Source organism: Ranitomeya imitator, chromosome 1 (genome assembly GCF_032444005.1).
Source record: "Ranitomeya imitator isolate aRanImi1 chromosome 1, aRanImi1.pri, whole genome shotgun sequence".
Taxonomy (NCBI): domain Eukaryota; kingdom Metazoa; phylum Chordata; class Amphibia; order Anura; family Dendrobatidae; genus Ranitomeya; species Ranitomeya imitator.
Window position 1 is genome coordinate 843,581,699 of NC_091282.1, and position 27,925 is coordinate 843,609,623.

Sequence of the window (27,925 nt, forward strand, 5' to 3'; positions counted from 1 at the left end):
TGGGATCTTTTCCATCTCCTCTCAGCAGCCCTGGAAGCTCGCCTCAGATCTTTGGTCAGGCTGGTGTGCCAGGGCTGTCTGTTGATTTTGCGAGCTTTGGTATGTGTGAGAGGGGCAAGAGATTCCAAAGCTACAGCTATTGTGGTGTTATATAGAGCGGCAGCTGAGTTATATAGAGCTGTCATCTGAGTAAAAGGGGACTGCTTTAAATAATCTTGAGGGTTACACACATTCTGGTTTGTTTCACTTGTGTATCTTTACTCCTTGTTCCTTTTGTGTTTTTTTTTCTGACTTCAGTCTGAATCTTGACTATGCATATTCCAGTAAGAAAAAAGATTGTAAGAACAGGTGTGTCCAAACTTTTGACCGATGATGTGAGTGTACTGGTGAGAGAGTCTGCTGATTAGCTGGCCTGTACAATGGACACATTACATATGTTATGCAGCCCATATCCTCTGGATAATCTACAGAACTGTTCAGCCTGTCAGATCCCAGTGGTTGAGGATATTCCCTGGGAGTTGCGTTCACATGGACTGATTTTGGCCCATAACTACCATGATTCACTGATATGACATGACATGTTCATTGTCGTTAAGGTCTTTTTATACAGACTGATATAAACTACATGGGGAGCAAACATTCGTTAATGTAAGTGCTTGGTCCGGCCGCAGTTTCCATAGTCCCTATATATACACCGCTAGTTGTGCTTGTCAACAAGTTACTTTTATGCCTGCATAAACAATGCAATAGTGGCACGTTCACATTAGCATCTCGATCTGTCACTTATTGGCCTGTGTGAAGGAGCCTTTAGTTTATTCTAAGGTATATTCTTTGTTTTGGTAATTAAACAGAGAAAAACCTTTTGTATGCGATCACTTTGAGTTTATCTCTAACTAACTATATACTGTATTTCTCATATTTGCTATTACATATTGGTATATCTACACAGGAGGCGCACAAGAAGTAAAGCATCATGTCTTCTTCCGCCCCCTGGACTGGAATGGACTTCTGAGACAGAAAGCAGAATTTGTGCCCCAGCTGGAAGCTGATGATGACACTAGTTATTTTGATAGTAAGTAGACTAAGGCCATGTTCACACGTTCCTGATTTCCCTGCTGTTTTTTCTGCACTAAAAACCACAGCTCTTGGCAGAAAACGCAGATGCGTTTTATGGTGCGTTTTTTGATTCGTTTTTTGATGCGGTTTTTAGTGCAGTTTTTTATGCAGTTTTCTCTGCAGAGTTTGTGTGTTTTCTAGGAAGTTTTTTTAGGGTTAAAATGGCTGAAAATACCCTAACCCTAACCCTAGTTCTAACTGTAGTGGGGGAAAAAAAAAAAAAAATTATTTATTTTATTGTTGTTACTACCTATGAAGGTGATAAAGGGGGGGGGGGGGGCATTTACTATTTTTTTTATTTTGATCACTGAGATAGATTATATCTCAGTGATCAAAATGCACTTTGGAACGAATCTGCCAGCCGGCAGATTCGGCGGGCGCACTGCGCATGCGCCCGCCATTTTGGAAGATGGCGGCGCCCAGGGAGAAGACGGCCGGATGGACACCGGGAGGCCCGGTAAGTATAAGGGGGGGAGATTAGGGCACGGTGGTGGTGGGGGGGGGGGGGGGGGGCGTCGGAGCATGGGGAGGTGGGATTGGGGCACGGGGGGGGGGGGGGGGGCAGCCACACTCCGCCCACGCACTTCCTGCTGCAGCGGTTCTGCACCACAAACCGCAGAAAACCCACAGATATTTTTTTCGTCTGCGGGTTTTACTGCGGTTTTGACCTCACAATGGAGGTCAATGGGTGCAGAACCGCTGCAGTTCCGCAAAAAGAAGTGACATGGTACTTTTCTCCTTCGCCTCATTGGGGGACACAGGACCATGGGTTATGCTGCTGTCACTAGGAGGCTGACACTAAGCTGAGACAAAAAAGGTTGGCTCCTCCCCTGCAGTATACACCCTCATGCTGGCTTCCAGAGACACCCAGTTCAAGCTTAGTGTCCGTAGGAGGCACACTGTTTTTTGATCTCACGATTTTTTCCTTTTTAACTTTCCTATTCCGGACGAAGGGGGCGACGGATTCTTTCAAGGTCCGATCTCCCCCGAAACAGCAACAGGCGAGCACGGGAGTTTCACCTCACCGTATCCTCTCCTGTGACGCGGGAGCCACTGCCTGAGCTGACCTTTTTTGGGGCGACGGTCTTTTCCCTAAAAGGGCGCCGATCTCCCCACTTTATACAGACGAGCACTGGTTTTTTCCCCAGTATCCTCCTCTGCAGCCAGGCTTTTTATTGCCGGACATCTGCCCTGTCCACCAGGTTTTACCCTCGGCTGTACAGAGGCTCTATTTCTGTAGCGTCCGTGCAGACCACACTGCATCACCAATGCTCTTCGTGATTCAGGTGGTGGACGGTTCCTCTCCAACCCCCTGTCTGGGGCTGGTGGATAGAGGCTTCCCAACCCTTGCACCGTCCCTGACATCCTAAGGCACCTCTCACCTCCATGGGGTAAGTGTCTCGTGGGGGATGGGGGGATCGCCGGTTTTGCGGTCCGGAGGGCTCCTCCTGGGTAGCGCACATCGTGAGCTGAAGCATTCCCCTTTTTTGGCACTTTGCGGCCGCGCGCCGGACCGAAGCCGCAAATTTAGCCCTCGGCTTCGGTCTAGCCGCTGGACGCTGCCGATAGGCTCCCCCCCCCCCTGCGCGTCATCGGCGGCGCCTCCCCCCCGGTCCTGGCGCTTCTCGCAGCCTCCGAGATTTCTCTCTTGATCTCGACGGCCATCTTGGTCCCTCACTGCACGCCGCAGCTCAGTCCTGCCGCAGCGTCTAGGTGTCACAGCGCCCACGTGCAGCCGGTTTCTTCTCAGGCAACACAGTTTGCCTTCTCAGGACAACGGGACACAGGACCAGGGTAAGGAGACCTCGTCAGCCTCTCCTCTGCAGCGTCGCCCTCTGCTTCCCTACATTAAGACCCTGTGATCTATTTTTTTGCATTAGAATCATGTCCCAGTCAAGGTCCAAAAAATCCTCTAAGGTGCATACGACCTTTTTTCCTGCGTGTACCACCTGCCAGGCCCCACTTCCTAGGCCTCAAAGCTCTCCCCTCTGCTCTGCCTGCGATGCTCCATGTGCCCAGGAGCCCTCCACCGCCACCGACTCCGGCGTACCTAGTCCTCCCCCCCCCCCCGTGGGTCGCCTCACTTTCACAGTCCGTGGATTTTTTAGCAAACGCCATCAAATCCATTCAAAATCCTCCCGGGGAACGGGGCAATCCGTTACAGGTGTTAAGAGATCCCTCCATAGCAGGGGAATCGTCGGCCAGCAGGGGCCGCTCTCCCCATAAAGAGGCACGGTCATCCAGAAAACGGATCCGCACTACCTCTCCTGAGCGCTCACCTCGCCACTCAGACTCTGGCAGCTCCACCTCTCGCTCACCCTCTTTGGGGGCTCACAGCGTTCACGACTCTGAACATGAGTCCGAGGTATCATTGGACCCGGAGGCTCCGGAGTTCAGAGCCACGGTTGACTCCCTCATTGTAGCAGTCAATCACGCACTTAAGGTGGATGATGACTCTAATTCCGCTCCGGAACACGCGGTCTCTTTTACCAGAACTAAGCGTTCCCACAAATCTTTTGCCTCTCACCCAGCTTTTCTGGATATAGTCAGGCGACACAGGGAGCGTCCAGATAAGCGTTTCTCGGGTAAGAAGGACCTGGTATCAAAGTATCCCTTCTCAGCAGATCTCGTGAAAGACTGGACGGATCCCCCTATAGTAGATCCTCCGGTCTCGCGCCTGGCTTCTAAAACGCTTCTTTCAGTCCCGGACGGCGCTTCAATTAAGAGTCCCACTGAACGTCAGCTAGACTCTCTAACTCGCTCAGTGTATGAGGCCTCAGGCTCTTCCCTGTCCCCCTCCTTCGCCGCGGCTTGGGTGACCAAGGCAATGGTTTCCTGTGCGGATGCTCTAGCGAAATCCATTCACGAACAGGACCTCCCATCTGAGATGGCGGACCTGGCTAAGCAGTTAGCCATGGCTAGTGATTATGTGATGTACGCATCCCTCGACGCGGCGAATTGCGCAGCATCGGCGGCTTCTAACGCCATCGCTATCAGAAGGGCTCTTTGGCTCAGAGAGTGGCGCGCAGATTCCTCCTCTAAAAAATCTCTGATCTCTCTCCCTTTTCAAAGCGGGCGCCTTTTCGGCGAAAAGCTTGACCAGCTTATTTCCGACGCCACAGGGGGAAAGAGCAAGTTCCTTCCCCAACAGAGGCCCAAGGCGGCTTTCCAGCGCCAGCCTTATTTTCGCTTTCGGCCTTTTCGTACCAGCCCAGCCTGGTCCAATCCTACCGGTCTTCCTAGATCGGACCGATCCGCTCGCACAGACAGAGACGCTCGACCCTCCTTCAGGCCGAATCCTTCCTGGCACGGAAAACCGAGGCAGCCCAGAACCCGAGGTTCCAGACCCCCCAGATTCCCGTCTCAATGACTCGGGAACGGCGCCAGTCAATACCATCAGAGTAGGCGGACGTCTACTCCTTTTTCAGCAAGCCTGGCTCTCCGTCGTTCACGACGAATGGGTCAGGGATCTGGTATCGTCTGGCTACAAAATAGAGTTCTCCTCTCCTCCTCCAACTCGGTTTTTCCCCTCTCGTCTCCCCAGTTCGGGAGCTCAGTCTCGCGCCCTTCTTTGCGCCATTCACGCTCTCCGCCAGAGCGGGGTCATCGTTCCGGTCCCGGAACACGAGAGGTTCAAAGGTTTCTACTCAAACCTCTTCGTCGTGCCAAAGAAGGACGGAAAAGTGCGCCCCATTTTGGATCTGAAACTCCTGAACAAGTGCGCAAGAGTCCGGCACTTCAGGATGGAATCGCTCAGATCGGTCATCTCTTCGATGGAAAGAGGGGAATTCTTGGCCTCGATAGACATCAAGGATGCCTATCTTCACATCCCAATTTTCCCGCCTCATCAAAAGTTCCTCCGCTTTGCCGTTCTGGAGGACCACTTCCAGTTCACGGCCTTACCCTTCGGTCTTGCCACGGCGCCCAGGGTATTCACCAAGATCATGGCGGCTGTCATGGCCATCCTTCATTCTCAAGGAGTCGTCGTGTTACCTTACTTAGACGATCTCCTCATAAAGGGCCCTGCGAGTCAAGCGTCCACATTACCCTGGATTCTCTTTCGCGCCTGGGCTGGTTGATCAACTTGGACAAGTCCTCTCCCGTTCCTGCCCGTCGGATCTCCTTTCTGGGAATGATCCTGGACACTTCAAGGGGGTTGGTCTTGCTTCCTCGGTCCAAGGCCCAAGCGCTTCAACAGGGAGCCCGAACGCTATGCCATCCTCGTCCGCGAACCATTCGGTTCGCCATGAAGATCCTGGGAAAGATGGTTGCAGCAATCGAAGCGGTTCCCTTTGCTCAACTCCATCTCCGTCCCTTGCAACAGGCTTTGCTGGACAACTGGGACAGGAGTCTCCCATCTCTCGACCGCCCTTGCCCCCTGTCCCCGCGGGTCAGACAATCTCTCGTATGGTGGACCCTGGGCCCATCGCTTCTCCAGGGGAAGTCCTTCCTCCCGATCCGCTGGTTAGTGGTAACCACCGATGCCAGTCTTCTCGGCTGGGGGGCGGTGTTTCTTCACCACTCTGCCCAGGGCCGTTGAACAGTTCGGGAATCCAGACTCCCCATCAACATCCTGGAGATTCGTGCTATCAGACTGGCTCTGAGTCGTTTTCACGCCCTGCTCGCGGGTCACCCAATACGAGTCCAATCGGACAACGTCACGGTGGTGGCTTACATCAACCACCAGGGGGGTACCCGCAGCAGGGTGGCGATGCAGGAAGTCTCTCTCATCCTTCGTTGGGCCAAAACCAACCATTCCATCATCTCTGCGGTGCACATTCCGGGAGTCGAGAACTGGGCGGCGGACTTCCTGAGCCGCCAGGGCCTTGCCTCGGGGGAGTGGGAACTCCACCCAGAGGTATTTCATCAGATCTGTCTTCGCTGGGGGACCCCGGACGTGGATCTGATGGCGTCCAGATTGAACGCCAAGGTCCACAACTTCATTGCACGTTCTCGGGATCCCCAGGCCATAGGAGTAGACGCGCTGATTTCTCCATGGCATCAGTTTCAGCTCCCATACGTGTTTTCTCCCCTTCCCTTACTGCCGAAGGTGATCCGAAAGATCAAGACGGAGGGAGTTCCGGTCATTCTGGTCGCCCCAGACTGGCCTCGTCGCGCTTGGTACGCGGAACTCGTTCAGGTCGTAGCCGACGTTCCCTTGCGGTTACCAGACCGCCCAGACCTGCTTCGCCAAGGTCCGATCTACCACCAGAGCTCAGGGGCCCTACGTTTAACGGCGTGGCTGTTGAAACCTGGATTCTAACTCGTGCCGGTTTCTCTCAGCAGGTCATTCCCACCATGTTAAGTGCTCGCAAGGCGTCTTCCGCCTCTATTTACCACCGCGTCTGGAAAACTTTCTTCTCATGGTGCAGGCTACGAGGGCACCCTCCGCTCGCTTTCTCTATCCCTCGCATCCTGAATTTCCTTCAGTCTGGTCTGGACTCCGGCTTGGCCCTGAGTTCCCTCAAGGGTCAGATCTCAGCGTTATCCGTGCTGTTCCAGTGTAGGATCGCCGCCAACCTTCAGGTCAAGACCTTCATTCAGGGAGTCTCCCATGTGGTTCCTCCCTACAGGATGCCGTTAGAGACCTGGGATCTCAACTTGGTCTTGGGGGTTCATCAGGAGCCTCCGTTCGAACCCCTTCAAGACGTTCCGCTTTCTGTCCTCTCATGGAAGGTTGCCTTCCTGGTTGCGGTGACGTCCATCAGAAGGGTTACAGAGCTCGCCACTTTATCCTGCTGGGCACCTTTCCTTGCCTTTCATCAGGACAAAGTAGTCCTACGTCCTTCCCCGGCGTTTCTTCCGAAGGTGGTCTCATCTTTCCACCTTAACGAGGACATCATTCTTCCCTCCTTTTGCCCGCAGCCCAAACATAGGGTCGAGAAGGCTCTCCATACTTTGGACGTGGTACGGGCTCTCAGGAGGTACATTTCCAGAACGGCTCATTTCAGAAAATCGGACGCCCTTTTCGTGCTCCCGGAGGGTCACAGAAAGGGTTTGGCTGCGTCTAAATCCACGATAGCCAGATTGATCCGATCCGCTATCCAGGAATCCTATCGGGTCAGGGGCAGTCCTATCCCGGCGGGGATTAGAGCTCATTCCACTCGGTCGATGGGTGCTTCCTGGGCCATCCGGCAACAGCGGAGCAGGTTTGCAAGGCCGCAACGTGGTCCAGCCTGCATACTTTCACAAAGCATTACAATGTCCACATTCACTCCTGCGGATGCGGCCCTTGGCAGGCGTATCCTGCAGGCGGCCGTTGCGCATTTGTAGTCAGATGGTACACGGAGTTATTTGGTTGTATTGTTTCCCTCCCAGGGACTGCTTTGGGACGTCCCATGGTCCTGTGTCCCCCAATGAGGCGAAGGAGAAATAGGGATTTTTGTGTGTACTCACCGTAAAATCCTTTTCTCCGAGCCACTCATTGGGGGACACAGCACCCACCCTGGTAGCCTTACGGCTCGTTACCTTTTTTGGTCTTTGACTGTTTGTTTGACATGTTATATTCTAATGTTACTGGATATATTGTTGTTATTATCCTGCTGCTTTTGCACTGAACTGGGTGTCTCTGGAAGCCAGCATGAGGGTGTATACTGCAGGGGAGGAGCTAACCTTTTTTTGTCTCAGCTTAGTGTCAGCCTCCTAGTGACAGCAGCATAACCCATGGTCCTGTGTCCCCCAATGAGTGGCTCGGAGAAAAGGATTTTACGGTGAGTACACACAAAAATCCCTATTTTTTTTTTTTACCGCAGCTATTCAGCGCGGCTTTTTTTCGGGATTTTCCGCAATGTGGGCACAGCAGTTCCTGTTTTCCATAGGGTACATTGTAATGTACCCTGCATGGAAAACAGCTGCGGACCCGCAGCGGCAAAATCGCGGCGGTTCCGCATTAAAAAAAGGATTGTGTGAACATGGCCTAATAGTGTATTCAGATTTTTAAAAGCTGTGTTTTTGTTGTTTTTTTAACTTTTGCTAGGAATGTCGAGGAACTCTGGGTTATGTCTCTTGTCAAAAACATCATGTAACTTTTAAGTTGAATAAAGTGTTTTGTTTAGTAATCCAACATATAACCTAATACTCATGGGGCTTAAATTCCATCTGTGTCTAAACAGTGTCCGAACAGGGCCCATAGTAAATCACTTGTATCTGGAAAGAAGGCTGTGGCGGAGATAAACAATGGGTGACATAATATTGAAATGCAGATGTTTCTGCTATTAAAGGGGTTGTCCACTACTCAGACGACCCTTTCTGAATTCTTATGTCTCTGCCTTGCAAAATAACACCTATACTTACCTCTGGTGCCAGTGACGTTTCAGCAGTGTCTGCATTGGCTCTCTCGGGGATCACGTGACTTTGTCACGCGATCCCTCCAGCCAATCGGCACTGGCTTCACTCTCCTCTCCTATGGACATAATTGACATTTGCATGAAGTGGGAGCTATGACCACACTCACTTCCTCCTGATGTTTGATTTGTACGAAGGAGTGAGGCCTGTGCTGATTGGCCGGAGGGATCACGTGACATAATGTCATGCAGTCCCCAGGAGAGCCAGTGCGGACACCACTGGAATGGCACCAGAGGCGAGTATAGGTGTTGCTTTACAAGGGTGAAACATAGGGGTTGTCTGAGAATTGGACAACCCCTGTGACAGTACCACTGATTTCTCTATCAATATATACCTCGGAAGGGCGCTTACAGCATCATCAATGTCTATTTCACAGCAAGTGTAGTGACATTATTTAAAAAAAAAAACCTAAGGAAATTAACAAACTGAAGCTGAAGTCCAGTTGTGGCAGTAGGGAGCTGTCAAGTTAAACAACCTACACATCTAAAGAGTGGCCCCTTCATGACATGGCGTTTTTTTATTTTATTTTTTTTTTATTTATTTTTTTTTTACATGTTCTTCATTTTTGTGGTTTTTCTCCCCTTTTCCAAGAGCCATAACTTATTTTTTCTTTTTGCGTTAACATAGCCATATGAGGACTTTGTTTTTTTGCAGAACAAGTTGTACTTTTGAATGACACCATTCATTCTACTTCATAGTATACTGGAAAACGGGAAAAAAAAATCCAAGCGCAAATTTCACAATGTTTTTTTTTGTACTTTACCATGTTCATTCACTGTAAGGTAAAACTGACCAGGCAGTATGATTCCCCACGTCAGTACGAATGGGCAGATACCAAACATTAACATTTTCTTTTTTCGGGGTTTGGGGCTGCGTGAGGGCGTATTTATTGTGCCCTGAGCTGATATTTTTACTGATACCATTTTGCCATAGACAGGATGCTCTGATCGCCTCTAATTGCTTTTTATTCCAATGTTGCGGCTGCAAAAAAAAAATGTAATTCTGGCATTTTGATTTCCTTTTTCAGTTTACTGATCCGATTATTTTATGTTTGATAGATTGGAATTTTACAAACGCAGCAATACCAAATGTGTGTTTTTTTTTTTGTTTTAAGTGGGGCAATAAATACAAAAAAAAAAGTATCGCCTCATCTGTCCCACTAATTAACCCCTTCAGTGAGCACCGTAAAAAAAATTTAAGAGGCAAAAAACAATGCTTTTCCATCATACTGCTGAACAAAAAGTGCCAGAAAACGCAATCAAAAAGACAAATGTGAATGTAACAGGGACATTTTATGGAAAACATCATCTTGTCCTGCAAAAAACAAGCCGCCATAAAGCTCAGTCAGCAGAAAAATAAGTGTTGGCTGTCAATAAATTGATGCAAAAATAATTTTTTTAGAAAAGTTTTCCTTGTATAAAAGCGACCAAACATAAAAAAGAACTATACAAATGTGGTATCGCCATAATCGTACTGACCTGAAGAATAAAGCTGCCTTATCAATTTTACCACAAACGTAACGGTATAAAAAAAACCTAAAAACTATTCCTGAATTGCTGGTTTTTGTTCAGTTTACCTCCCAAGAATCAAAAGCGATCAATAAATGTCATGTGCCTGAAAATGGTAATAAAAACGTCTGCTCGTCCTGCAGAAAACAAGCTGTCACATGACGGTGTTGGCAGAAATATGGAAAAATTATAGCAGTCCAAATTTGGCAATACAAAAACTAGTTCTTGCAATAGAAAGCGTCTTTCAGTGGGTGACAGCAGTCAAACATAAAAAAAATCCGATATAAATCGCCATAATCTCACCGACCCAAAGAATAAAGTTGTCTGATCACTTATACCGCACGAGGAACGGCGTAAAAAAATAAAACCAATTCTTCACCTGCTGTTGTTTTTGTTTTTTTGTTTTTTATTCTGCCTTCCAAAGATCGCAGTAGACTCTGCACACATTTATCCTGCTCTCTGCACTGAGCGCTTACACCGGGGTCTCAGTGTAAATCTCTGAAATACATGATTCGGATGGAACTTCTGGCAGAAGATTCCCTATAATGAGGTAGATGGAGGAATTGTGGACGTCACAGGACCTGTGATCCATCAGTGTCCATGTTTTTAGTCGTGGATAAAAGCAGTCGACCAGTTTTGTGCACTTCTGAAAAGGACAAGGCTGAACAGAGGCCAGACGGCGTCCAGAGTAACTGTACTGCCTCATTATAGTGACTTGATCCCTCGGATGTTTCATCTGACACATCACTCATGGATTTAGATGAAAATCCTAAAGTAACTGCTTAACTTGAAGCACCGGATAAATGTGATCCTAAAGGTTATGTAAAATGTTCCCAATAAAAGCTTCAACTCAATCCACATGAAAAAAAAGAAGTCCCCACTCGGGTCCATCTGTCAATGGAAATATAGGGGGCTTCCACATTACTGGTAAAACAAAATGTCTGGAAAAGCTAAATGGTTCCTCGCCCCTCAAAAGAAATACACCAATTTCTGCAATCCCAAATCCAAATGCCCCCCTCCCTTCTGAGCCCCAGTGTGCCTAAATCACATTTAGCATCCACATGTTTGGCATTTCTGTAGTGATGAGAGCCTACCATAACTTACAGGTGCATGTCTCCAGCAGCATGAGCTGGGCGTAATGTACTGGTCACTACAGCGTACTGGTCACTACAATGGAAGTTTGCAATTTTCGCTCAGCAACATCCACTGCTGCATATTTCTGGAAAATACCTGTGGAGTCAAAATAGTCACTACACTTGTAGATAAATTCCCAAAGGAGTACAATTTTCCAAAATGGGGTCACTTGAGGGAGAATTCTATTTTTCTAACACTTAGGAGCTCTGTATATGGAGTCTGCAAACTATTCTAGGAAAATCTTTGTTCCTGGAGGCAAATAGTGCTCTGTCCTTCCCGAGTCTCTCCGTATGACTAAGCAGTACTGCACAGCCACATGTGGAGTATTTCTAAATTCAGCATAAATTGTGGGTCAAATTTTGGTGCCATTTTAACCCATTTCCCAGTATGAAAATGTAAGATTTGGGGCTAACGCACAGTCTTGGCAGTAAAAATGTAAATTATTTTTTCTTCGCTGCCCGATCTGCCATCATGTCCTGGGAAAGATGCCAGCTCTGCTTTTGAGCCTGCATCAAAGGCATTGACATACATTTATGTCATATGTCATGAAGGGGTTAATGAATCCGTGTGTGTGTGTGTGTGTGTGTGTGTGTGTGTGTGTGTGTCTTGGAGTCTGAAAGATTGGTGGTGTAAAGAGCTCTGATGCTTGTCATGAATTTGACTAGCGGAGTTTGGAACGTCCCCAGCTCCACCCACTTTGTCAGAGCTGAGCGCAAATGGCATGAGAAAGCCATATGTTGCAAAATTTTACTGCAGCCTTGCGTTCTGCCAACATTTTGTGACGTCTCAAAGCTTTCAAGTCCAGAATTCTGATGTAAAAGCTTTGATGAATCAGACCCTATGTTCTGCTGATGTGGTCATGTGTTCTACTTTATAGGTGTCTGGTGCCTTAATTTTCTCCTCGTTCCTGCTTTTATTAATTTTGTTTGATGCATCCCTCTCCTCTACAACCTATTTTTCAGCACGCTCAGAGCGTTATCATCATTTGGCTTCAGAAGAAGATGATGAGACGAATGATGAGGAGTCATCGGTGGAAATTCGTCAGTTTTCTTCTTGTTCACATCGATTCAGCAAGGTATGGAATACCGTTAGCTGATATTTTTTTTCTTTTTTCTCCAACTTATTTTGATGTGTTGGGTGCTGTATACCTGTGTTGGACTGAACTAGAACATTTAACCAGATTGATAGTTGCGACCTATATGCATTTTAGCACTATATTTTACAACAACTAGATGCTACAAGACATCAAAGTCTGCTGTTCATATAGTTCCTTTTTGTCCTAAGACTTGCCTTTACCAAAGTCTTGTTTACTATTCAGTCCCCACTTACGTTGGTTGCTTATCTATGCAAACGTTAACTTTTCATTGTGTAAATTGAGCCAAACAATTTTTATTAGCACTTCAGCCCTTTATTCGGGTGGTGTTTTTTTGTTAGGGAGGTCTTAGTATGGTCTTGTAGAGAACGCCTACAATGAGTGCGGGCGCCACTTTGAACTTTAGGGTGCCAACCTCCGCTGTTAGGAAGTGCGAACACACTCCCTCACTCCCTTAGATTGTCCTTCTCATTAGCCTAAATTTATTGGGCATTCATGCCTGGTAGCTATGTGACATTGACCTTTATCTTTTGATGTGAATATTGCAGTTTTTCCAGTATATATTTTAACGATGGCGAAAAAGTTGTTTTTTAAGGGTTTTTCTTCTCTTTTCTATCAACTGATAGTGATCCAGGTATCAGAATCCCTGCTGGTGGCAAGCAGAGGGTACATGTACTGGACAGCAAAATACACGACATATCATACCATGGGGCTTATGTATTGTTGTGGAGATGCTGATATCAGAGCATCACTCTTTCAATCTTTTTGTAGGTTTACAGCAGCTCTGAACATCTTGCTACACAACTGAACCTCAGTTTCTCATCCACTGAGAGAAGCCATAGTGATGAGAAAGAAGAGCGAACTGAGAAGTGGGAAAGAGCCTTGTCCAAAGATGATGAAAAGGGCCAAATGACTTTTGAAACTAGGTGAGTGAGGTGGAAAGAAACCAGGCACATTTTCATCAACGGGTATTCTAAGAATCCTGTCCAGTGTGTCATTTGGCACAACTCATGTCCTTGAGAGCGCGATGGCGCGTGCTGCTCTGTGTCAACATCATTCCTGTGAATTGGGCCATTGATTTCTTTGGTTTCTGGGACATTACATGGACTGAAAAATAGTGTGTGAATTGGCCATAGGATAGATCTTATTTACTACAAAAACTCTATTTATATGTAGTTTATTATTGTTATTCAAGTCTAGAGAGCCATTGTGAAGTCTGTGTGTTTCTACTACTCGTCGTCCTACCTGTAGTCTGCTTCCTAGTTATGAAGCTAGATGGCCCTACAATAGATAGATGGCTCATGCGTTGTGTTATGGTTCACCCATTTGTTGATGTCTTCCATTCCTGGGCACTACATGAGCTATGGTTGCCGTTGGCGAGAATACAGTTCCATAAATTTGGTTTGTCTGAGCTCTCCTCTCTCTGTCAGACTGGATATGTTCCTCAATTTATCATGTGCAATGGCAATGATGGGTCTATATAGTTAGGTGGCCAGACAGTTAAAAGGTTGTCTAGTCAAAAGATAGTGTACGATGAGAACTACTACACTGGGGCAGGAGAGGTGAGCTTAAGTTATGGGGGATCTTCCCCCTTGCTTCCCTGATCACTGTCGGAATGCTGCTGGCATGTGAACGCATGTGTACTGACATTGCAGGGGGTGCACGCACCGTTATGGGGTGCGTCTCCTCCCTGCCTACCTTGTCTCATTGGTTATGCTATTTTATAAATTCAATATTCTAACCATTTTATAGGTTCCTATTATACCATACTGGAGTGCAGGGAGAGAGTGTGTATTTATACTGTCTGTGAATAGCACTAAAGTTTTTTTTTTTTTTTTTTTTCTCAAAACCACAGTTAACATTCATTCACATCGTGCATGAAAATGTTAAAACAAATGTGTTTTTGCTGATTTAGGCTACGCTCCTGGACATCTTCTGGGTCTTCCCATCACTCGTGGCTGAGCGAGCGCAGTGCCAGTCCATGTGTGCTAACTAGTACATGTAGCCTGGATACCATGCCAAAATTTGCGTTTTCTTCTGAAGATGAAACTTCCGATCACAAGTATGACAAACCATTATTCACTTTAGGAGAAATAAAAGGGACATCCCCAAAGCCATCATCACTTTGTGGTAAGTAAATGCTAAACCATTGTTATCGTTTTTTTTTGGTCATTTATTAAATGAGTCATGACATAAGTAAAGTACCAATTGTACCTACAGAAATAGAACCTGTGCATGTGCATCCTGAATACTGGCCTTTTGGGCATAGTCATAATCAGATGGGATCCATGATGCCTTTTTGGATTAGATCAGTTTGCACATGTTAGGTAATCAATAAAGTTATGTGTATAAATACAACTGTTCTATCTATTAAGTAACACACAAAGGCTGCATTTACACTGACTAACTGCAGCTATTAATCGACCGACGATCGGCTTCATGTAAGCCTACAGAAGTCATTTGATTGCCTGTCACCCCCAAAATCGAGGGTGAGGTAAGCCCACCGGCATCAGGGGCTTATCTACAGCATTCTGTAATGCTGTAGATAAGCCCCCGATGTATCCTGAAAGATCAGAAATATATATTATACTCACCCAGGGGCGGTCCAGCTGCTGGTCTGGTCCGGCGCCTCCTATCTTCATAGGATGACGTCCTCTTCTTGTCTTCAGGCTCCGGCGCAGGCGTACTTTGTCTGCCTTGTTGAGGGCTGAGCAAAGTACTGCAGTGCGCAGGCGCCGGGAAAGGTCAGAGAGGGCAGGCGCCTGCGCACTGCAGTACTTTGCTCTGCCCTCAACAGGGCAGACAAAGTGCGCCAGAGCCACAGCGTGAAGACAAGAAGAGGACGTCATCCTATGAAGATGGGAGGCCCTGGACCGCGGCGCCCATCGGACAGGAACGCCCCTGGGTGAGTATAATATAACCTCTATTTCTCATCTTTCAGGATACATCGGGGGCTTATCTACAGCATTACAGAATGCTGTAGATAGGCCTCTGATGCCGGTGGGCTTCTCACCCTCGATTTTGGGGGTGACAGATTCCCTTTAAACAGGTTGCCTGCTCTTCCATGCACACAGAATGATTGTTAATGTGCATAGAACATTATCGTTCTCAGAATGATTGATTAGGTTTTAAGCAAGCTTAAAAACATTTCACATGATGAACAAGCTAATGCAAGCCTGTAATAGACCGGCTGATCGGGAAATGAGCACTCATAGGTTCTTTTGTTCGCAATTATGAGTCTGTATAAATGCACCCTAAGAATTGGCATTTAGATTACAATAAGTTGATTATTCTGTCCTTGTTTAGCAGATATAGTCAGTCTAAGCAGAACTCGTCTGCGCAGTAACAGCACCGGAGCCAAAAACTCTACTCCTCGATCTCTGGAACCTGGACTGAATCGGCGGCTAAGGGGTCAGAGAGAGACACCTGAAAAGCAGACCTCTACTTCTGGAGGTCGTGTCCCCAAATCCGCATCTGTTTCTGCCCTCTCATTGATCATTACCTCTGGTGAGACATTTTATGTTATACCCCAAGTTTTCTATGGCTATAATGTTAGAGACACTTTAACTCGTTCAGTAGGCCATGCTTACATTTCCTAATGTAGTTCCATTTCAGAATCTTTCTCCTTGCCCTACTTATGTGGATTTTAGCTTGTGACTTTTTCATTATTTTACTACTATGCTCTGAGCATCATCCATGAGTATGGGCGCCCATGGGATACAAAAAATTGGTTTATTTTGTTTCTACAGATGATTTTGGCACTGGAACCCTTATGAGTCCCATCTCCCCACGTTCCCTTTCATCTAATCCCTCATCCAGGGACTCTTCTCCCAGCCGAGAGACATCTGTAGCAGTATCAAGTCTTCGGCCCCCAATAATAATACATAGTTCTGGCAAGAAGTATGGCTTCACCTTGCGTGCCATTCGTGTTTACATGGGAGAAAGTGATGTGTATACGGTCCACCACATGGTCTGGGTGAGTGAAGTTTTCAGTCAGATTGTTTCAAGAATTAAGTTTAAAAGGTTGTTAAACCCTTTGTTGTATTTCTCCAGAGCGTAGAAGATGGAAGTCCAGCTCACGAAGCAGGGCTGAGGGCTGGGGATTTGATTACACACGTGAATGGAGAATCGGTCCTTGGCTTAGTCCACATGGATGTGGTAGAGCTTCTTTTAAAGGTATGTTTCATACTTGCCACTGCGAAAATATTCTCCTGCTAACTTTTCCATTTTAAGAAAAGTTTAAACAAACTGGCAAAAAGGGTTATATGGTGGGAAGAATGTGTTGACTGCTTCCAAAAGTGAATTTTAAGTGAAATCTGTCAATGGCTCAAATTTTTATTAATGTGTTTATACCAAGTATTGCCACAAAATGTACCTTTTTAAGAGATGGCATCAAGATCCCACTCTTCTCACTTGTCACGTTTAAATACGGAGTACAAATGTGGGTGAGATTTCCTAAGAGAGGTTATTTAGGACTAATTCATTAATTTTGGTAAGTTTTATTTCTGCTTGCAACATATTTTAACACAAAGTCAAAATTGAAATGCCTCACCTAAATAGATTTTTTGGAAAGCATGTTAGTAAAAGTAGCAGAAGTTTTAATCTAGTTATTGCAGTAAGACCTTTGAGCAGTGAGCAGATTTGAGCTATGTAATATGGTAAGGTATCATTGGGAATTGGCATTTCTCTTCAGTGGCTTATTTCCTCTGAGCTTGCTGGGAGAAATCTAATCAGCATTGTCCTTGTGTATTGCCTTTGTTTAGGCTTCATTATACTTTGATAATTTCCCATAATTAATGCTTCTATTATTTTGCTTTGAAACGGACACGTGCTCTCGGAATGGATGATTCAAGATTTTGCCTGACTCATTGCAATACCCTATATCTATGCAATTTTGGAAAGTAGTATTATTCCTTGGCTCGTTAATTTTACGTTTTATTTTGCTTTCTTTTGTAGAGCGGGACCAAAGTGTCACTGAGGACCACCCCTCTAGAAAACACTTCTATAAAGATTGGTCCAGCTAGAAAGAATAGCTGTAAAGGTCGTATGGCGAGAAGGACCAAGAAAAGCAGGAAAAGGGAGAGTCAAGACAGGTAAAAATGGGAGTTTTCAAGAACCAAATCTTCAACTTGGTTACAAAGTCTAGTGCAGAGTGTTCTCAAACGAGAGTGTATGCGGCCCACAGGCTCCGGTGTCCCTGAGACTTCCTTGGGAGCAGGCCGAAGGAGGCACGCTAGTTCAAAAGCAGTGAAGGAAGGCACTATCATCAGCAGCAGTCAGCCACATCGGTATTGGCAGTGATTCTTTCTAACCCCTTAGATACCACTGTCAATAGTGACTGCAGTATTTAAATCTTCATTTGAGTGATGGGGCGTCGCCTTTAAAGCCCATTGACTCCCCTCAAACGCAGAGTTCCGGTAGTTTCCATTGCAATCCGAGGCCAAGTAATGACCTTCAGGTCAGCCAGCTACGGTGGCCTATAAATTTCTGCAATAAGCCATGTCTAACAGGGAAAGTGTCAGTGTAAAGCTAACAGTTCTAATATCCTGCAGTACAGAATTATTGTGTGATATTAGGTAAGCCATCAGGAAACTAAAACTTAACGTCCCATATAGGGAGTACGTACAAAAAAAAGCAAAAAGTCCAAATAAAGTATAAAAAAACAAACAAAAATATTTTGCTAATAAAAATGTTTTAGCGAAGAAAAGAAAAGCAAACAAAGTTCCAAAAAAGTTTGTGACAAAATAAGCTGTAAAACTGTTCCGTAATCAATACTATGCAAACAAACTATGCAAAAAATAAATAAAACATACAAAAAAAAGTAACCTTTTACATACTACTGACACAAAAAATGGAATAGAAATGATCAAAAAGTTGTGTAGGGAGAAAAAAAAAAGGTACCACTAAAATCGTCTTATCCCACAAGGAATGCGTCTTGCCAACTTCAAACTTCTTGTGCACAACCCATTTATCTGGCTGAGTGTGAGACCCCTGGTCTAGTGTAAATGTCGCCAGCAGTTAGGCCACAGACATGGCGATTCCGTCGACATCTAGTTTAAACTGTGCCGCTGTTCACTCCACAATCTTGTGTGAATGTGACAAGATGTAGTCGACACATGACCTTGGCAGACAATCACTGGCTGCAGTGGTGATATGCTGTATCCACATCAACGCTGTGTTGTCTATTATTTCTGAATATTTACTTAGTCGGTCTTTCTCATTGTAGAAAGCGTTCTCTCTTCAAGAAAATTTCTAAGCAATCAACAGTATTACAAACCAGTAAGAGCTTTTCCTCAGGACTTCATCAGTCGCTGTCTTCCAGTGAGAGCCTTCCTGCCTCTCCAACCCACAGCCTATCTCCTGGTCCCACAACCCCCAGTCGAAGCCCAGCTCCTGATATACCCACAGGTTAGTCTTACATATTTTATAGTGCTTTTGGGCAGTAGATGGATATGGTGAATACACATTATTAGCGCTATTTTACAGCAATCAAAGTGAACCTGTTAATAGAATCTGTACCCTTTTCTCTGTCGCTACATTGTGGGACACAGGAGCCATGGGTGTATACTGCTGCCACTAGGAGGTTGACACTATTCATAAAAAAAGTAAGCTCCTCCTCTGCAGTGTACACCCCACCAACTGCCACTAGGTTAATCAGTTTTAGCTTCGTGTCAGTAGGAGGTGGACACGGGTCTTTTATTAGACCCATATCTACCTCAGTGTTCGTCGTTTCTTTTCAGGTGGATCCTTTACTGGAGGGATACAGTGTGAATAGTCCCTACTGTACTCCCACTTACAGACTATGAGTATGGCATGTACTGCCACCCCATATCCTCATAGGTCTAATCGGCAGGACCCCAATCCCCTAACACAGAAACGTGTTTAGGTGATCCGGAAGACATGAGGTTCTGATTCGGTCCTTCCACCGTCTCCCACCTACTTGCCCACCAGAGCCTCGGATGGAGGTGACGTGGACGTCCCGCAACGGTATTTTCAGACGTCCGATCTTTCCTGGATGGGGAGGTGAATATATATATATATATATATATATATATATATATATGTATGTATGTATATGTATGTATATGTATGTATATGTATGTATATGTATGTATATGTATATATATGTATATATATGTGTATATATATGTATATATATATATGTATATATATATGTATATATATATATATGTATATATATATATGTGTATATATATATATATGTGTATATATATATGTGTATATATATGTGTATATATATATGTATATATATATGTGTATATATATATGTATATATATATATGTATATATATATATGTATATATATATATGTATATATATATATGTATATATATATATGTATGTGTATATATATATGTGTGTGTATATATATATGTGTGTGTATATATATATATATATATATATATATATATATATATATATATATATATATATATATATATATATATATATCTTTTCCCACAGGTCTTCTTTTCTCCCTACGTCCAATGGATTGGGGCCCCAGGCATACCTTTCACTGCATTGTAGGGACCTCTGCGCTGCTCCCCCTCGTTCCGGCGGTCACCAGCTTAAATCTAGGCCCCGGCTTCACTCGGGCCTAGCTACAGCGTCGGCTCCACCCCCTGTCTTCATGATTTTTGGGCGGGCTTTTCTCCGGCCCGTTGCTTAGTCGGCTCCTTCCAGCCTGCAGCTAGCCCCACTCCCTTGGCCTCATCTCTTTACTCTGAGCCGGCGCCATCTTTCTGCTCCTGGTCCCGACGCTTGGCTCCACCCCCTCTTCCTGTCTTAGAGCAGGCTTTTCAGCGTGCATCCCTGCAGCGTGCGTTTTTGCCCTCCTGGACCTTGGCATCCTCTTGCGGCTTCCATTTTCCGGATTGTGGATTCGGATAGTGCCTTTTCCAGCGGAGCCTTCCTCTTTCCAGCACATCAGCCCTACAGCCTGGAAGCTGTATACAGGATGACTGCACTTACTGTGAGTATCTGCTCTGCAGACTGACACTCTCCTCTGCATCTTCCTCCTGTCCCCTAACCATGTGGCATCAGTTAGTGGGTCTGCTCATCATGCCTAATCCCAAAGAAGAGCGTTCCCGTCCTCCTGCCTCCTCATTTTCTTCCTCTCCTCTTGTCAGACACTTTGTATGTTTCTCGTATAAGTGCAAGCTTCCTTCAGGTCAGTCCTCTCCTCTCTGTCTGGACTGCAGCATCTCCACTGTGCCCACCGCCAAGGATTCCCCTTTGGCCCCAGGTGAGAATGAGGCCCCCATTCCAGGGTGGGCTTCCTCTTTGTCACAGTCCGTGGCGGATCTCACCAAGGTGTCGCAGACCCTGGTGTCTGTACTTAACAGGTTGCCCCTTCCGACTTTGCTAGTGGGTCACAGGAATCGCCGTCTGGGCCTTCTAATGCAGGTCGCAAGAGATCCAAACAGCAGCGTGGTTCCAGGTCCCCTTCCTGGCAGTTTGCGTCTTCCCAATCCTCCTCTCCCGAGTCAGGGGAGGCGTTCTCGGACGTACCATCAGAGGATGATTCGGACCTGGATTCGGACTAAACCTAGAACATGAGGTATATGGTCCAGAGCCTCATTGTTGCGGTCAACCAGAACTTTCGTCTCAAGGATACCTCTACGGAACCCGCAGATCAGGCAGTTTCGTTTAGACGGTCTAAACCACCTTCCAAAGTCTTCGCTCCTCATAGAAAATTTGAGGAGGTACTTGCCAGGGAAAGGGAGAACCCAGACGCTTTCAAAGAGGGAAGTGCTTTGGCGTCCTATATCCCTTTTTTACTGAGCTCACCGCCAACTGGACAGTTTCTCCGACAGTGGACCCGCCATTTTCCAGACTATCCACCAGCACTGTTCTCCCGCTTACTAATGGAGCATCCCTCCAATGACAGGATTATAGAATCCTTTGCAAAGCCAGCCTTCGAAGAGGCCACTTCTACATTATGCCCGGCTTTTGCCTCTACTTGGGTCTTGAAACCCATAGCCAAATGGGCCAAACAACTCCATCAGGGCATTCTTGCTGGAGCTCGACCGGATGAGTTGGCAGATCTCGCCGAATAGATTTCTCATGCTTGTCTGCTTCCCTGGATGCCGCATCTTGCGCAGCTCAGGTGTCCAGCAATATTGTGAATATCTTTCGGACTATTTGGCTTAAAGCCTGGCAGGCAGACTTGTCATCAAAAAAGTCTCTTACCAGCTTGCCTTTCCAGGGATCACGTCTATTCAGCTCCATGTTGGACAAAATTATTAAGGACGCCACCGGGAGCACAAGTTCCCTTCTTCCACATTCCAAACCTCATTTGCCTCCTCCGAAGCGGCAGTTTCGGTCCTTTCGTCCCTTTTGCCGTTTCGCTGCGACAGAGGATTTTTCCCACCAGTAGAGGCCGCAGGCTCGCCAGGATAGGAAGAAGGTTTCATTTAAAGCCAACCCTTCCTGGCGGTCCTGTAACGCCCAAGGTAGATACACCAGGCCTAGACCTGGCAGATCTTCCTCAACATGACTCATACCGAGACCCCAGCGTATCTCCCAAGCTGGGCGGTCGTCTCCTTTTTTTCAGAGACGTTTGACTTGACTCGGTGGAGGACTCATGGGTCAGGGAGGTTGTATCCTCAGGATACAAAATAAATTTTGTTTCGCGGCTCAGAGATCAATTCTTCGAATGCCGTCCCCCAAGGGAACCTTCTCTGGCCCCGGGTTTCTTTACATCCATCTCCTCCCTTCTCAGTTCGGGGGTAATCTTTCCCATCCTAGACTGGGAGCATTTCCCAGGTCTCTATTCAAACCTGTTTGTGGGACCGAAGAAAGACGGTGCAGTTCGGCCCATCCTGGATCTCGATATCAAGTTACTGAACAAGAGAGTCTGCCTGAGACCTTTCAGGATGGAGTCACTTCGTTCAGTAATTGCTTCTATGGAGGCGCAGGAATTTCTGTGCTCCATAGACATTGAAGATGCTTATCTCCGTGTCCCTATTTTTCCAGGGCATCAGAGATTCCTGTGTTTTGCAGTACAACAGCATCATTTCCAGTTTCGTCCTGCCGTTCGGTCTCGCAACCGCTCCCAGGGTTTTCACGAAAATCATGGCAGTGTTGATGGCCATTTTGAGGATCAGAGGTCTGGTCCTCATCCCATACCTCAACGACATCCTTATCAAGGCTCCGTCCTTTTTCTCAGGCCCAGGAAAGCCTGGCTATCTTTCTCGACACCCTGTCCCATTTCCGGTGGCTTGTCAGCAGGAAAATGTCCTGCATTGTTCCGACTCAGAGCCTCATTTTTCTAGGCATGCTGTTCAACACCTGTCAGACAAGGGTTTTTCTTCCTGAAGAGAAGAGTGATCCTTCAGCAGGGAGTTTGCTCCCTACAAGGCTCTCTGCTTCCTTCCGCTCAGCCATGAAGGTCCTAGGGAGGATGGTGGCAGTGTCGGAAGCGATATCTTTTGCCCAATTCTATTCAAGACCACTTCAGCAGGCCTTCCTTTCGCAGTGGGACAGGTCTGTTTTCTCCCTGGATCATGCGAATCGGCTCTTACCGAGTCAAACGGTCTCTCAGTTGGTGGCTGGAATCCCCTCTCATCTCCCAGGGCAGGTCCTTCCTTCCTGTCCACTGGCAGGTGGTGACGACGTACGCCAGCCTTCTCGGCTGGGGGGCGGTATTTTGTCATCTGGCTGTCTAGGGACGTTGGTTAGTACAGGAATCTTCTCTGCTGATCAACGTCCTTGAGATAAGCACCATCCTTCTGTTCCTCCTTCACTGGGGAAGGCTTCTCAGGGGTCTGCTAATTCGGGTACAGACGGACAATGCCACGGCGGTGGCATACATCAACCGCCTGGGAGGGACTCTGAGTCCCTTGCCCATGATCGAGGTATCCAAAATTCTCCTCTGAGCAGAGGCGTCGGTTCCGGCGATATCCGCAGTGCATATGCCCGGCGTGGACAACCGATTTTTCTCAGCCGCGAGGGTCTCACCACAGGAGAGTGGTCCCTGCATCAGGAGGTCTTCCATCAGATTTGCCTTTGATAGGGAACTCCGGACGTGGACCTCATGGCATCCTGGCTGAAATGGTAGGTGCCACGGGTCGTCTCCAGGTCCCGCGATCCTCTCGCGGTGGGCGCCGATACTCTTGGCCATTCCCTGGTCGCAGTTCGAGCTTCCCTATCTGTTTCTTCCCCTTCTTCCTAGGCTGTTGAAGATCAAGGTGGAGGGGGTGCCAGTCATACTAATCGCATCGGATGGGCCCAGAAGGTCTTGGTTCACAGAGATTGTCAATCTTCTCGCGGACGCTTCCTGGAGGCGCCCAGACAGACCAGAACTGCTGTCCCAAGGGGCCGATCTGCCGCCAGAATTCTCGGTTGATCAATTTAACGATGTGGCTGTTAAAACCGCGGTACTGAGAGCGTACAAATTTTCAGATCGGTTGATTCACACCATGATCCAGGCTAGAAAGCCGTTGTCCTCCAGGGTCTATTATCGAACCTGGAAGGCCTATTTCCATTGGTGAGAGTCCAATCACATCCCGCCCATGTCCCTTTCTTCTATTTTGGCGTTTTTCAAGGCGGGACTGGATGCTGGTCTTGCCCTTAGTTCGTTAAAGGGTCAGGTGTCCGCGCTTTCCATTCTTTTCCAGAGGAGTTTATCCTCCTGCTCTCGGGTCAAAACATTTCTTCAAGGGGTAGTGCATGCGGCTCCTCCATACCGGACTCCCGTGGACCTCTGGGATCTCAATCTGGTCCTGGAAGCTCTGAGGGGTTCTCCCTTTGAACCTTTCCGAGAGGTTTCCCTGTCCTTTTTGTCTTGAAAGGTGGCGTTTCTGATGGCCATCAGCTCCATTAGGCGTGTTTCGGTGTTGGCGGCCCTTTCCTGTCTCCCTCATTTCTTGGTTCTTCACCAGGATAAGGTGGTTTTGCGGCCTCCGCCTTCCTTCTTCCCAAAGGTGGTGTCCGCTTTTCACCTAAATGAGGATATTGTCCTCCTTTCTTTTTGTCCTGCTGCGGCTCATCCTCTGGAGCATTCGTTGAACAGGCTAGACCTGGTCAGGGCGGTGAGGGTCTATCTGGCTAGGACTGCCATCTTTAGGAAGACTGACTCTTTTCATCATTCCAGAAGGTGCACGAAGAGGCCTCCAAGGCTACAATTGCTCGCTGGATCAGAACAGCACTTTTGGAGTCTTACTGGGTCAAGAATAGAGCGCCTCCCCCTGGGATTAAGGCTCACTCTACCCGGGCAGTGGGTGCCTCCTGGGCGGTGCACCATAGTGCAAAGCAGCAACTTGGACTTCCATCCACGTGTTTACCAAATTTTATAAGGTACACACCTACGCCTCGGCAGACGCCAGCGTAGGCAGAGGGATCTTGCAGGCGACAGTGTGAGTTCTCCGACCTGAACAAAACTTTGGTTGTTCCCTCCCCAGGGACTGCTTTGGGACGTCCCATGGTTCCTGTGTTCCCGTATGAAGCGATAGAGAAAACAGGATTTTTTTGTTGCTTTCCTTAAAATCTGTTTCTCTGAACCTTCATTGGGGGACACGGCACTCTCCCATGTTTAACAGCTCTTGTTCTAACTTCTTCTGTGTTCTATTGTTAGTTTGAGTTGTCTGTTTGTTCTTTTCTATCTTGTTGCTTCTCCTACTGCTGTCTCACTAACTGATTAACCTAGTGCCAGTTGGTGGGGTGTACATTGCAGAGGGGGAGCTAACTTTTTTTTGGGCATAGTGGCAGCCTCCTAGTGGCAGCAGTATACACCCATGGTCCTGTGTCCCCCAATGAAGGCACTGAGAAACAGATCTTACAGTAAGAAACCGAAAAATCCTGTTTTACCACTACTCTCTACATCTATACCCTAATTGTCTATTAAATGAACACAATATGCTTATCTGAAGAAGTCTGTTAAGGGCATAGGCAAAAAAAAATCTCAAATGTCATCTCGTCTTTCCATTAGCTGTGCCTGGAGATGCTGCTTATTCCCTTTAAAATTAATCAGAATAAACTGAATTAGGTAGGCGCAGGGGGAAATACAGCCAATGTCTTTTTTTTTTTTCTCTTTCTCTAAACCTAGACCCCTATTCATTAAAGCAATTAACTGCATAAGTTGCTTTGGAAAGTCACAAAAATCTCTCAACGTTTCACATATTCATTCTAATTCATGACAAGTTGTGGTGTACATTATGCTTGAAATCTTACTCCATTCGCTGACTGTAGTAAGATTTGTGGCAAGGCGATTTCCACTTATCAGATGCTCCTAATTCATTTAGAAGCATGTACTTCTTAATGAATCTGAGGCCTATGACTCCAGCATTCTCCCCAAACAACACTGGGGTAAACACCTGTCTTGATGAATTTGAGCGATAATCTTCTCATATCCAGTGAAGTGATTAATTTTTCACTTGTCTGTATATAGTCATATTAAGTGCAATTTGCTGCTAGAACATCACACAATGTATGATCTCATGGTAAATATAAAGTAATATTTACTGATATATTTTCTACATCAATGCAACTTAACTTCAAAACCTTTCTGCATCCTAGATAATGTATCACCTCAAAGTACATCTCCATGCTCTAGCACACCAAGCTCACCTGCTGGTCACATTCGACCCAGTTCCCTGCAGTGTTTAGCACCCAAGCTCAGTGGACAACGTTACAAGGTGGGGCGAAGGAAGTCCACGAGCAGCATACCCCCATCTCCGCTGGCTTGTACTCCATCACCTGCTCATCAGGCACCATCTTCCCCACAACGATCTCCCTCTCCTTTGTTACCTGGCCATTCAAGAGCCTGTCATGGCGTTTTCCACGGTAAGACTTTGTCACCCCCTGCCATTATTCGTCAAGGGGCACGTAGCAGAGCAACAGAAGCTCCTCGTTCACCTCTTTTAAAAAGAGTGCAGTCAGTAGAAAAGATGTCCAGCCACTTTAGCTGTGGTCGTAAGACGACACCTCCAGAAATTCAGCCATGGGAGGAATCGCCTGATGGTACAGAAGGTGCATCCGATACTGGTAGTCGTAATAAAGACTGGGGAACAGAAAAACATGAGCGTGATTCAGAAGTTGTAGTTATGAGGAGGCTTAATCTCTCAGAGAGAAGAGACTCCTTCAAAAAGCAAGAAGCTGTTCAAGAAGTTAGCTTTGACGAGCAGGAGTCCGCTTCGAGTGAGTCTGTTACTGAAGGGCCGAAAACCGAGAGCAGCTCTGTGCTATGGGAACGGCTTCCCCACCAAACCTCATGGATTCAAGCAAGACCAGCAAGTATATCATCGTTAATTACAGTTCATGAACAGCAGTGCCGCTTAGTGCCACAAATTGCTGTTCAGACGTCTGAAAGTGAGGAGCAAGACAAAGCCTCAGGGCACTGGGAGTGTCAAGCGTTTTATCCCTTCCAGCCCACAAGTAGAGACCGATGCCCTCTTGTGTCCTGGTTGTCGGAGCCTTTAGCTGCTAGTCTAGAAAAACAAGACGATGATCATCTTACACCTATGCAGCGGTTTTCTGTGGGCACTGAAGTGCACTTGGATAGTAACAAAGTGGGTAAGAGCAAAGAACTTGAAGAAACAGAACAATCTGGGAAACCAACAAGCTGAACAGATTTCATGGTTCTGACTTTTTTTTTTTTTTTGCTGATAAATGAAGTGCTTTCAAATGTCTACAGGATGCAAAGATTTGTATAAGATTTTAAGGTTAAGCCTTGGAAAAAAAATGTCATGATCTTTTACTTTTTTTAATGTAATTTAACTTTCATGGTATGGTTTTGATACTTTGTAAACATATTTTATTGTACTTGTATTTATATATGATATCAGTGGCATGCATTGTTTTTGTTTTTTTTATTATTATTATTTTATTTTCCGGTTTAACCTGAAGTAGAAAATGTCATTTGTGGTACAATCCTTCAGTGCTTTCATTTCAATATTCTAGATTTTATGATTTAAAATGCATATATAAAATGGGATATCTTTAGCACATCTCACATTGTCTTCTAAAGGACCTCGGCATAGTTTTCAGCCAAGAACATTGGTGAAGGTCAAAACTATAAGGTGTGAATCTGGTTTCTAATACTAAAATTATATTCCGTATATTTAACCAGTAAACCTAAAAGAAAATGTTATTTTCCTGAAGCTGCAGGACTCCATAAAACTTACCTGATAGCTTGTGGCATTTTCCCCCTTCAGGAAAAAAACCATCTGTATAAATTGTGGAATATATTGACCTTGATCAGGTATGACATATTTTAAGGGGGTCTCCTGAAGTCTGGGTCAAAAGTAGGAAAACACTCCCTATAAAATATCTGAGGATGTTTAAGTACCTACCAGTATGTGCCGTTCATTAAATTATGCACTGGTTTGGTACTTTCTTGCTGCTGAGATTACCATTTTTTTTAAATGAAGGATAAATGTTTCTTGAAGACTTTATATTGCATTCATATGTAACATTTAGTATACATTTAGTGTCATCTAATAATGTCATCATTTATATCATGAAGCAATCAAAACAAATATATACCAAACCTTATGTAAAGTAATAATTTTGGGTCAAGTGTATTTCCAGCTATCTTTTTTGTTTTTATCTTGTATTTTATTACTTTTTGTTTTTGGTAACGTGTATGCAATAGATTGATACAAGTGTTTTAGGGGGAATGAATGTATGAGAAGGAAGTTGGCATGTCAGGGACTGCTTGAGACAAAGCTGTGTAGGGAGCATATATTACTTATTTCAGAAACTGTAT

The 27,925-nt window shown here is 46.0% G+C and overlaps 1 protein-coding gene across 11 annotated transcripts in view; it reads left to right on the top strand.

The window, feature by feature from the left end:
* MAST3 (microtubule associated serine/threonine kinase 3) overlaps nt 1–27,711 on the top strand; it is a 342,522-nt gene extending 314,811 nt beyond the window's left edge. For 9 of the 11 annotated variants that reach the window (XM_069740959.1, XM_069740967.1, XM_069740894.1 and 6 more), the window contains 10 exons: nt 950–1,072; nt 12,065–12,177; nt 12,967–13,121; nt 14,111–14,325; nt 15,502–15,702; nt 15,945–16,171; nt 16,249–16,371; nt 17,152–17,288; nt 18,422–18,603; nt 25,735–27,711. In XM_069740959.1, the coding sequence (XP_069597060.1) occupies nt 950–1,072; nt 12,065–12,177; nt 12,967–13,121; nt 14,111–14,325; nt 15,502–15,702; nt 15,945–16,171; nt 16,249–16,371; nt 17,152–17,288; nt 18,422–18,603; nt 25,735–26,783 (2,525 nt within the window). In that variant the 3' untranslated portion in view covers nt 26,784–27,711. The remainder of the gene's footprint in view (nt 1–949; nt 1,073–12,064; nt 12,178–12,966; nt 13,122–14,110; nt 14,326–15,501; nt 15,703–15,944; nt 16,172–16,248; nt 16,372–17,151; nt 17,289–18,421; nt 18,604–25,734) is intronic. The other 2 variants (XM_069740919.1, XM_069740912.1) reach the window with 2 other exon arrangements.
* The last annotated feature ends 214 nt before the right edge of the window (nt 27,712–27,925 follow it).